This window comes from Rhincodon typus, chromosome 30 (assembly GCF_021869965.1).
Source record: "Rhincodon typus isolate 14 chromosome 30, sRhiTyp1.1, whole genome shotgun sequence".
Classification (NCBI taxonomy): Eukaryota; Metazoa; Chordata; class Chondrichthyes; order Orectolobiformes; family Rhincodontidae; genus Rhincodon; species Rhincodon typus.
The window spans coordinates 20,833,784-20,845,675 of record NC_063361.1 but is presented as its reverse complement, the minus strand read 5'-3'; the positions used below and the strand labels follow the sequence as shown (position 1 = coordinate 20,845,675).

Sequence of the window (11,892 nt, the reverse complement as noted above, 5' to 3'; positions counted from 1 at the left end):
GCTTTTTCTAAGCCAGAAGGTTATGCATTCTAGTTCCAATCTAAAGGTTTGTGAATAAAATCAATGCTGACACTCCAATACCATGAGTGCTGCACTGTTGAAGGCACTATCCTCTCTGTGACATGTTAAACCAAGATCATTTCAGGTATAAGCTCACAAAACTATTTGAAGAGTAGGGGAGCTCTCCAAAGGTATCCTAACTAATATTTATGCCTCAAATCTGCATTGCTAAAATTAATGAACAGGTAATTACCTTGGTTTGTTAGTGGTGCCTTGGGTGTGTGCAAATCGTTTGTGGTACTTTCTGTGTTGCAATCATGACTAGCTTTCATAACTATTTCATGAGCTGTGAGGCACATAAGAAAGTTCTGAAATCATGAAGGGCACCATACAAATGCCAGATCTTTCTATATTCAGTAGTCACCACTCCCCAGGAAATAAATATTTAAGTTCACAGAAGCACAGTTGCAAAGTTGATTCATCCATCGAACTTTAATTGCACATAAACATTTTTACAATACAAACAGAAGATTTTTTTCTCAGAAAGACCCCACATTTTGATTCTTGATTGCCATATATTATATTTAACAATAAATTATGTACAATTGTCTGCCACATAAAAAGCTTCAATGGTTCCTCAATGCATGAAAAAGGTTTGCATGCAGTGATCCTTTTGGTTTGGTGTAGTCTTCACATAATTCTTTAGAAGTCAGGTCCTTCTGCACCATAATTAAAACGCAAAGACACAAAAGGTAGACAAGGTACAAAGACAGAGGATCACCACATCAAAGAATCATCGTATCTGTGGAAAGTGATAATGAAGCTGATAAAAATAATTGTATTAGATTTTATTATACATTAAGTACAGGTTAATATCTGATTTTTTTTTTACGAAAATGGGGGAAACTAAGAAAAGCAAAATTGGTTTGTTACTAAAATGCACTGTGAGATTTTCAAGACTATGCAGGATTTTTGTCTGGCATATGGATTAACTTGATCTTGTTCATTATTGAGAAAACAATTTTATGAATGCAAATTTGATATTACTGCCAAATTACACAGTAAGCATAAGTAATAACACCAATTATCATGAGAATTACTGGAAAACAGTCTAACAAAATGTTATTAGCATGCATACCACTGACATGTTTTTATATTTTGAATGCCACTTCATTTGACTTTATGGATCAGTTACACGAGAAGAGCATGTAAGCCCAAAAGCAATCAGACCTTGTCTTAAACACTTGTCTAGTTGAAAAAGGTATCAATTTAAAATATCTTAATTAGGTATGTTTCATTTCATCTTGAGGTAAATATGATTGCCTATACAAACTCCTATTATGCCATTTTCCACGAACTACCTGTTCTTTGGAGCTTCACTGTGTTTGAATCATGACTCATCCAGCTAACTTTCATTCATTCTCAATACCTCAAGGAACTCTTTATATCACCCAGCCATTATTCCTCGATTTATTTGTCATTTATTCAACACTTTTTACCCAGAGCATATCCTTTTATTCACAACATTTTCCTGGAAGTTGACCTTTTGCTTCTTCAATTATTTTGATAAAATATAGCAGTGTCCATTATTTCAGAGCTCTGTTAGCCCATCAAACTAGCAATTCATAAGAGGTTAGAAATCAAGTGTAAAATGAAGAAAAGGAATCAGAGGAGATAATAAATGAGAATAGAAACTGGATTCTGGAAAGCTGAATAATCAAGAGCTGAGATAGGGTTAGAAAGTAACTTTACAAAATGAGCAAAAAATAATTAACTGTGCTCATTTGGCATACAAATATACAGTGATGAAGTTAGATTTAAAATCTTATGCTTTAATCTTAAAATGGGTTGAGATTCAAGTTTCTTTCAGTTTAGTCCACATATTGATCATCAAAAATGTGATTATGTCAAATGAACAGTTAAATTAATACAGATACATGAAACTGGGTGAGTCCTAATTGAGCTTCATTTCAATTAGCAAATTTGTTTATCAGATCTAAGACAGAGTGATCTTTTTAAGCTGTGTGAATCTCTTGAAGCTGTAATAATCAGTAATGGTTACTGGTGTCATTTAAAGTTTAAACTGATTGAAATCTGAATTTTGAAACACTGGCCAAGGTTTAATATGTCAGGGATTTCACCCACGGTTACGAGGCCACTTACGATCCTTGCCAGGGCTCGGGCGGGAGAGACATCCGCAAGTCTTCCCATCCTGGAGTTAATCGAAGGGAGGCGGGAAGGTGGTTGGATCTCCAACCCATATTTTCCCAACTAAACAGTGGCCCATCCACCACCTCAATTCCCCTGGCAAGGCGATATTGGAGGAAGGGGGTGGAGGTATTAAGTTCCACCCACAAAAACTGATCAGCAAACAGCAACTTAGAAAGAGACAGCATCTCAATTATACTAACGTAATATGATATAGAAATGAGGTCTTGAATGGTGGGGCCAGTAAATGAATTATAATATAAATTTGTACAATTTGCAGCTTTTGATATCATTACTCATAGGTGAATCATTGTCAACCTAATGGACCTTACAATGTTCTACTTTATTGGTTAATCAACAACAGCTATTTTGAGCTTTGTTGAACTCAACAGAAAGACACTGCACACTGTCTTGGGAGGAAGAATAATGCATGTGTTCTTCCACCTCCAGCCCTTCAAATCTTTCCCTACGTCACAGAGACAAAGTTTTGAAAAGCTATCTTAGCAAACATTAATTTGGCAACTATTACTGACACCCTGTTTTCAGGAAGGTTGGGTTTTATTATTGTACAAAAAACTTAGTTAAAAACAGGTTGATTTTAATCTTAATCACAGCAGAAGATGAAAAGAGTGGACAGTTAAACACAATGATGTTGTTTAAACTTCATGAAATTCCTCCCATATCTGATACAAACTGGAGCTGCAGACAGAAGCCTCATGCATTTTTGCCAATTTGGGTCCAATTACATTATTAAGTGCGTGTTGGATCTGAATCGTACAGTCCAAACAGTTTTCTCTATTAACAACCTTGGCTGACCACCAATTGTTTATTTGCATTTGGTGGGCAGGTTAATAAATTTTGCAGCTGCCAACCCTCCATATTATGGAGGGGTGGGGCAGAGATGAACTTGAAGTTGGGTGGGGTGACCATGCAACACATTTTCCTTGCATCCCCAGCCAAAGAAACACCCAGCAGACACATGTAAATCCAGCTCTTTGTGCCCTCCTCCCTGCTTGCTTTCCTATCCAGCTTTGTCTTGGCAGAATATTTGATTATAATAGACTTTGTGCCTTTGTTCAAATAATTTACAGTAAATAGTTGAGACCACAGCACTGGTCCACATGACACCTTATCTGGTTCACGTTTATGCATCTGCTTGTCTCAACAAATTCCAATAAATTTGTCAAATATAATTCGCTTTCATAAAACAACGCTTGATTTTACGATGATTTTCTCAATGGGAATTTTAAGGCCAACACCCCTACTAGGTGGAGAAATGATGCACACATGCAGAATGACAGTGCTACAGGGCGACATCGTGACAATGTAACAATGCTGCAGCTGCCTTTAATAAAGATGGCACTGCCAATATATTTCACAGGGCAGAAATGCAGCAGCAGCTCTTGCAATGTTCAATATTCCGATCACAAATGTTTTAATCCACCGGACTGAGAGATTGGAGCCCTCTAGTCGTTAATATTATATCATTCAAATGCAATTGTCTCTGAAAATTGCACTTGGATGTCTGATTCATACAATCCCTACACTGTGGAAGCAGGCCATTTGGCCCATTGAGACCACCTCGACCTTCTGAACAGCGTCCGACCCAGACCCAACTCTCCACACCATCCTTGTAGCCCCACATTTCCCATGGCTAATCCACCTAGCCTGCACATCCCCTGATATTATAAGGCAATTTAGCATGAACAATCCACCTAAACGTGCACATCTTTGGACGCTGGGAGGAAACCCACACAGACACAGTTGTCCGAGGATGGAATCGAACCCGGGTCATTGGCGCTATGAGGCAACAGTGCTTACTACTGAGCCACCCTTTTTGTCTCTACCAGGATGTGAGGAAGGAAAACCAAATTAAAATCCTGACTGTTTCTCAGTCAGCAATGTTTCCACATTTGTAAAGAGCTAGAATGTAATCTAATCAGGGTTAATCTAGAAACTGAAAGGTCTCTACCTTCCTGTGAAGTGGATGCTGAGGTATGGTAGGTTAGAAGGCTTACAAGCAAACAATTTTATGACTATGAGGCCTGAATCTGTACAAATAACTACTGAGGTTGTGTTACATTTTGCTGAAAGTTTTCTGGGATGTTGTGCTAGCAGCTTTGAATTAAGATTATCTGGGCCCCTCTGCACATGTGTAAAAGGCTCCCTTTAATGGTGTTATATGATAGGATCACAAACTCCATTCAGCCACTACTTAATTTGATTGGATTCCAACATTTTTCTCAATGACTGATGTTGGAGTGAAATGGCCTATAGTTTCCTGTTGCTGTCTCCCTCGCTCCTTTAAGAAGAGCAGCACACTTTCTATTTTCTGATCTACAGGCACCTTTTTAGAAGCTCTGACAATTTTGGAAGATTACAACTAATGGATCCACTTTCTCTGCAGCCATTTCTTTTAAAATCATTTGATTTAGGCTTCCAGGGCAAGGGGAATTATTGCTCTTTAGTCTCATTTTGATACTTTCCCCTCCAGTTTGCTCCTTGATTTTCTAGTAATATTGGGATACTTTTATTCCATGAAAACAGACACAAAATTCTTGTTCAAAGTCCCTGCTATTTTCTTGATTCATATTATTAATTCCCCATTCTCATTCTCTAAGGGGTCAGTGTTTACTTCAGCTACTTTTTCTTTTACATTTCTTGGTGATTTATTCTCAAATTTTGATTTCTTCTTGTTTATTAATTTTTTGTCAACCTTTTCTAGTTTCGAAAATATTCACAATCATCAGAACTATCATAATCTTCACAACATTAAACACCTTTTATATCATCTTAATATTCCTGTCCTGACCATCACAGTCAACATATAACAATATCAGAATGTTTTACTTTACTACTGTGATAATTTTTGTCTTTTTAGGTTATTCTCCAAGTGAAAAGAATTTCTCCAGTTTAAAAGAAAAATCGTGTACTATTGAATTGATGAATAAGTTAGAAACAAAAAGATAATGAATCATCTTTGCAGGTTTTACATTAATTATGGAGTAGATCAGCATGCGTCTGCATGCAAATAAAAGTTGCTATCATTTCCCTGTAGGACACCGAGCACCAAACATGAGAAACACTTCTCCAAACTACATTTACCTTGACCTCCCAATGTGATCCCTGCTATCATCAAAGAGGGAATCTGACAAAGCTTCCGGACTATCTCTCTTACCGTATCTATTGGAGAGAGAAGGAAAAAATAAGTCAAATTCTGTAACTTTAATTTTCTTTCTTTAATACGCAACAGAATTTCAAAATACATGTAAGTGCTTACTTTATGAACTACTAAAATTAGAATAAGAACTCCCACAGATTTCCAGCAAATTGCATCTATATATCTTAATCAATATGAACATTACTAAGTGAAAAATGTATGAATTTTGGTTTATGTTGACAGTTTTTGCATATCTTTAGAAGAATATCAATTCTTAATAAAAGGCAGAGGATACATAACAAGGAATAGAGAGTGAATAATTATCCAAATCCACGACTAAATGGCTCAAAATGTCAGCTGCAAGTCAGTTGTTAGCCATTTCTCCAGCATTGTGATAAAACACTTATTCTACCTTCAATGTACATTTTGTTGGCAATACAGAAAAAAAGAGAAGCATCAAGTACAGTTAGAACATGTACCATATATGTAGCACATAGTATGTGGGTGCAATATCTGTAAGAGAACAAGAATATTGTTGAATCTAAACAATTTCCTTATTTAAAAAATAATTGTTACAATGACAATTCCCATGTGACTGTTTTGGAAGATTTTTAGGCAGATGATCAAATGTTTTACAACAGTTTACAGTATGCACCAGCCTAATTAATTTTGCTTGTGCTTTTTTATGCTTTCTCCCACTCTGCTTTTTCTTATTCTTTCATCTTTCTATCCCTTTCTAACTCGCCTACTTCTCTGGCTTCCCTTTAAAAACACAAGCTCAAGCTAAGTCAATTGTTTTAGTTCCACATTCTCACCATTTTCTTGATAAAGAATTGTTTCCTATCGAATGCTTCAAGATGTATGATATTTGCTGACAGTTGAACATTATACACATCTTGGCAATCCAGTGGTTAAAATAAATATTGCAAAGTTAGATAACTATTCTGGATTTGCCTTTGGGAAACATTTTAAAAAGAATTCTTCAGGAGTTTTAATGGACTGGATTGATATGTTTAATTAACTTGCTCAGATATATTATTACATACCTCTAGAGCAGGTGGGATTTGAACTCAAACCCTATCTACCTGGCACTGAGGCAGGGACAACATCACAAGAGTCCTTATAATAGATTAGATTACCCGGTCGATGGCACATGGTCTATGTGAGGAATAGACTTGCTTAGTTAAATAATATTTACACATTCCATGCTTTTCTTTATTATTCAACCCCTGTCTTAAAAGGGAGACCTCTTATTACTGATCTATGTCTCCCTTTTAGTCTTGTCCACAAGAAGAAACATCCATCTGGTATCCTCCATATTAAGTACCTTCAGTATCTTCTACATTTCAATAGGTCATGTCTCATTCAACTTAAGCTCCGATGTCTATTGGCCTAACCTGGGGTCCAACTTTCTTCATAGAATAGGCCTTCCATCCTAAGTCTGACTTGAGTCAAATTATTTTTTTAACAAAGTTTAGATTCAGGATATTTTAGTTTGAATCATTTGTTTTTGCTAATTCTCTCTCCTCTTCTCCTGAAATTTATACTGGGCAATAGTTCTACCCATTCTGTGTCCCTCCCAGTGCCTCTCCTAAATGTTATTCAATCTGAGAGTCTGAACAAAGAGGTTGGCAGTCTATCAAGACTGTCATTATAAACCAAGCATAATTCTGTCTGAGCCAAAAACTACAAACGTGACCTTGCGCTCTTGACACAATGTCATGAGATCACTGTAGTTATTCCACAAACTGTCTCCCATTCTTGCTACTGAGGATTACTAACATTTTCAATTACTGCAAAAAAAGTGGTAGAATTCCATCCCAAAATCTCTTCACCTTTCTCTCCTCTTTAAAACCTATCACCCTTCTCTCTTCTTAAAACCTACCACTTTGTTCAAGTACTTTGTCAACTGTCCAAATAGTTCATGTTGGTGCAGTGTCGACTTTTATTTGATCTCACTCTTGTTGGACGGTTTAATTCAAAAGGTAGAAACTCAATGTACATTGTTGCTGCAGTTTGTGTAACTTCAGTAAAATGCTCGGTCTTGCAGCCACTCTTCATTCACGCCACTGTAGCTGTTCATCTAATTCTATTCTTTAAAAACTGCTAACTATCTTCCCAATGACTTTCCCTCACTAACATTAGCCTTACAGGAGGTTATAGAATAACTTATGTACAGCGTAAATGCTGCAAGAGAAGTCCTTCTATTTTAAAAAAAAGTCGAATTGATGCACACTTGGTCCAATTCTACTTGAAGATTACTCAGCAAGGGAAAGACAGTGGTGTAGTTGTAATGTCCCAGTGCACATGTAATCCAGAAGCATGGGTGAATACACTTGAGACATGAATTCAAATAGCAGATACAATTTAAATTCAATTAATAATACCTTTAATTGAAAGTTAGTTTCTATACTAGTTTCATAAAGCTATCTGAGATGTTTTGGCAATGGTGGGTGCTGGGGGGGGGGGTTGGTTGCCAAAGTTGGAAGAGTTGTCACACAGCGTAGCCAAGCAATGGCCTAATGTAGTCATATTCATGGAATCACAGCTTACAGTGATCCTGTAACACCATCATTATTCTTGGGGACATCCTGTTCTACTGGCAGGCAGACACAGTAGAGGTAGTGACACAGTGGTAAACTGTTGAGGGGGAGTTGCCCTGGCAGTCCTCAACATTACTGTCAATATATTCTCAATGTATCAGGTCGAACATGGGTAAGCAATTCTCCTGCCTCTCATAATTTTGTATATTTCTACCAGCCTCTGATGATTAAGTGAAAACCAACCAAGTTTGTTCAATCTCTCCTCATACCTATACCCTCCAAGCCAGGCAACATTCCAGTAAACCGTTTCTGTACCCTTTCCAAAGCTTCCGCATCCTTTCGATGGTGTGGCAACCAGAACTGTACACAATATTTCAAATGTGGCCTAACTAAAGTTCAATTTTCATACACTTTGGTAGTTATATACTCTCTTGTTGGGCATGATCATTGCTCAGCATGAAACTAAACTTACAAATTAGGACTAATACTCCCCACCTGTTTGGAAGAGAGCAGCTTGAACAACATTCAAGAAACCATCCAAGACAGAGCAGGTTGGCATCACATCCACAAACATTCACTCCCTCCACACCCAGCACATCCAGGAGCAGCAGTGGTGAATCATCTACTAGATACACAGCATAAACTCACTGAGGTTCATAAGCATCACCTTCTGAGCAGTGGCTACTTCCATCTAGAAAAGCAGCAGTCACATGGAAACATCACCAGCTGCAAATCCTCTTCCAAGCCACTCACTATCCTGACATTGGATTATATCATTGTTTCTTCATTGTTGCTGGTTCAAAACCCTGGAATTCCCTCCCTAATAGAACTGTGCGTCCATCTACAGTAAATTGAAAATAGAAGCTTCAGAAGGCAGCTTACCACCAATGCAACCAGCAACGCTAAATAAATGCCAATAAAGAAAAGGCAATCCAGGGACATTTACATTTTGGAAGTTCAAAGCTGAATTAGTTTAAAAGCATGCAGTGCATCGTGAAATACTGTTAAACTCCTTTACTTCACCAGACCCCAAAACAAATAAATTGTAAATGACAGATGATTAATGTAATGGTGGGTTTGAGGACAGCTCAAAGCAGATCATGTTGTTGAGGAGATAGGTGGAGCATGAAGGAAGTTCTCTTGTTTCAATTTAACTGAGTGTTTGCTGAATTGCAGTCTTGGACCTTATGTAGTTTGCAGCTAACTGAAGGAAGATAGCCAAAGTAAATCACAGTTAGTCAGGCCTGTGCTGTAAGAGTAGAAACCCAATGTCCTCAATCAAGGCATAGAATGTCGGCCAAACTTAATTTCATTTGAACTTTATGAGGAAACAAGAGCTGGAAGATTGCTTTATTTGAGACCAGTGGAAGAATCTACAGTAGCCCCTACAAGTCTTATGGTAAAGAATTCAACAAGCAGGTTAGTTGAAAGTACTGAAGAATAATTAGCACAGGTGACTGAGGCATTCCTATTCAAAAGACGGTAAATTTAAGTTTTACCTCTGAGAATAACGGGAGCTGAGGAGAATTCTCCAGAGGACTGTGACATACTTATGAGTAATTCCTACAGAAGTAAACAACTTCAGAACAAATGAATCTGAAGAGAATTCTTAGGGGAAACAGGAGTGAACTTGAGAACATAATACAGTTATAAGCTACAGTATTGATTGCATCTGCTTGTTTAATTTTTCCTATATATGCAACGATATGCAAAAATCTTGTGATCTTTGTGAAATTTAGTTCAAATGGTCAAAATGAGGTGGTGTTCGGATTTCCCTTTCAATGTTACTAGTTCCTAACTCAGATTGTAAGAAAAAGGTGAATTGTCAGAAAGGATGTTCGCTTGGTGGCAAATTCAGAGAGTTCAAGACCCAAGGCCTATCTTAAATCAGGTTTTCTATCAAGACCTGTCTGGTACCAGCTACATTCACTGTTTGGGCAGCTTCAGGAGGCTTGCAGTTTCTGAAGAAGGGTCCCGACCCGAAACATCAGTTTTCCTGTTCCTCTGATGCTGCCCGGCCTGCTGTGTTCCTCCAGCTCCACAGTGTTATCTCAGACTCCAGCGTCGGCAGTTCTTACTGTCTCTGCAGGAGGTTTGCAGTTTGTAAGAATGATCTGCAATTGCTAGTGCTTTACTAGTTACATTCTCTGTCACCATGTCCACTCTCCCATCCCCCCACCACAGTGGGACTGTCTGTTCTTTCCAGTCTGGCAGTTAAACACACCATTGTTCTGCCATTCTCACATTCCGATCACTTAATCTGAACTATCCACATCTTTTCTCCACAGCATTCTATACACCCCCACACCCCTCCCGCCAAATATAGCATAAATGCTGTCCCCTCCACACTTCACTTCAGTTCTAATGAAGAGTCATCTAGATTCGAAACGTTAGCTTGCTCTCTCTCCATGGATGCTGCCTGACCCACTGTGATCTCCAACATTTCTTGTTTTCAATACATCTGCAGTAATTTGCTCCTACCATGCTTGAAACTTATCTTGCTCTATTGTGATGAGTCAGCTCATCCTGCTGGGCAGCAAACAGTGTGACACACCCCCAATTTGATGTTCATATGAAGCTGTAGTGCTGCTGATTCAACGAGGCTACCATTTAAAGTAGGTGCCCAAGTGTTTTTAGTTGCAACCTCATCAGTGGCTTGAATCACAACTGTTAATACAATGGCAGTGGGAGATGAGGGAAATTGAGAACAGCATTTCCAAGGTTTTGAATTCTCAGTCCAAACTCTTCCTATACATTATGCAAGAAGGAGTAGAAATGGGGCGTTTTGGAGTCTGTGTGTATTAACTCCCTCAAACTCCAAAGGGTTGAGGTAATTCTTTTTGAGGTGAAGCATGATAATATAGCACCACATCCCCTTGACACAGTCCGGAGCTAGAGAAACTCACTTATGGAATGTAAAGATTCAGACCAGAGACCTTCTGTGTTTGAACTCAAACATTATAACTTGTAGATAGTCAATCTAAATATTCTCTTATCAAAACATAAACAATCCAATTAACAGCATCCTGTCAAAAAATATTCCTGATTTTGTTTTTAGTCTAGCAACCTAAGTGCTAATGTCAATTTCCTTAATGGTGAACATTCCGATTGAACCATTGAGATAACATGTCTATACAAGAAATAAGTTCCACTTTGCAGAAACGGATTTGCAAATGCAGGATTGTACATTGGTTAGCCTCACAATGCCATGGACCCAGGCTTGATTCTAGCCTTGGGTGACTGTCTGTGTGGAGTTTGCATGTTCTCCCTGTGTCTGTGTGTTTCTGCTGGGTGCTCCTGTTTCTTCCCACAGACCAAAGATTTGCAGTTTAGGTGGATTGGCGATGGTAAATTGTCCGTAGTGTCCAGGAATGTGTGGGCTAGGTGGATTAGCCAAGGTTAATGCAGGGTTATAGATCTGGGTGGGTTGCTCTTCAGAAGGTCAGTGCAGACTCAATGGGCTGAATGGCCTCTATCCACACTCTGGAGATTCTGTGAAGAAACTTCTGTTCACATCCTCCATTTTCAGAGAACTTGAGTAAGTGTTGAGCAGCAAGTTATCATCATACTGTGGCATATGTGAATCATTTAGTGTGAAATGGTAACATGAAATGGCTTTTAAAAATAAGAAAGTGAATATTAAAAACATTACTTTTCTAAATATGCCAAAAGCAATTACTGAACTTCACCACCCCTACTCGAGAAGCTGTAGTGCCTGTGCTTTGGTCCAGACTATCTATACACTAATCAGCTGGGTAATTGCTCAGCACACTACTTCCCAAGGCAACCTTACAATTCATTTTTCCATAGATAGTAGGAACTGCAGATGCTGGAGAATCTGAGATAACAAGGTGTAGAGCTGGATGAACACAGCCGACCAAGCAGCATCAGAGGAGCAGGAAAGCTGATGTTTCTGAAGAAGGGTCTAGGCCCAAAATGTCAGCTCCTCTGATGCTGCTTGGCCTGCTGTGTTCATCCAGC

The 11,892-nt window shown here is 38.4% G+C and overlaps 1 protein-coding gene across 1 annotated transcript in view; it reads right to left on the bottom strand.

Annotated features, from left to right (window-relative positions):
• Positions 1 to 465: 465 nt before the first annotated feature.
• Positions 466 to 11,892, bottom strand: part of LOC109932499 (peptide YY-like) — an 18,836-nt gene continuing 7,409 nt past the window's right edge. The window contains exons 3-4 of the mRNA XM_020531652.2: positions 5,314 to 5,391; positions 466 to 802 (exon numbers count right to left, since the gene is read on the bottom strand). Of these exons, the coding sequence (XP_020387241.1) occupies positions 778 to 802; positions 5,314 to 5,391 (103 nt within the window). The 3' untranslated portion in view covers positions 466 to 777. The remainder of the gene's footprint in view (positions 803 to 5,313; positions 5,392 to 11,892) is intronic.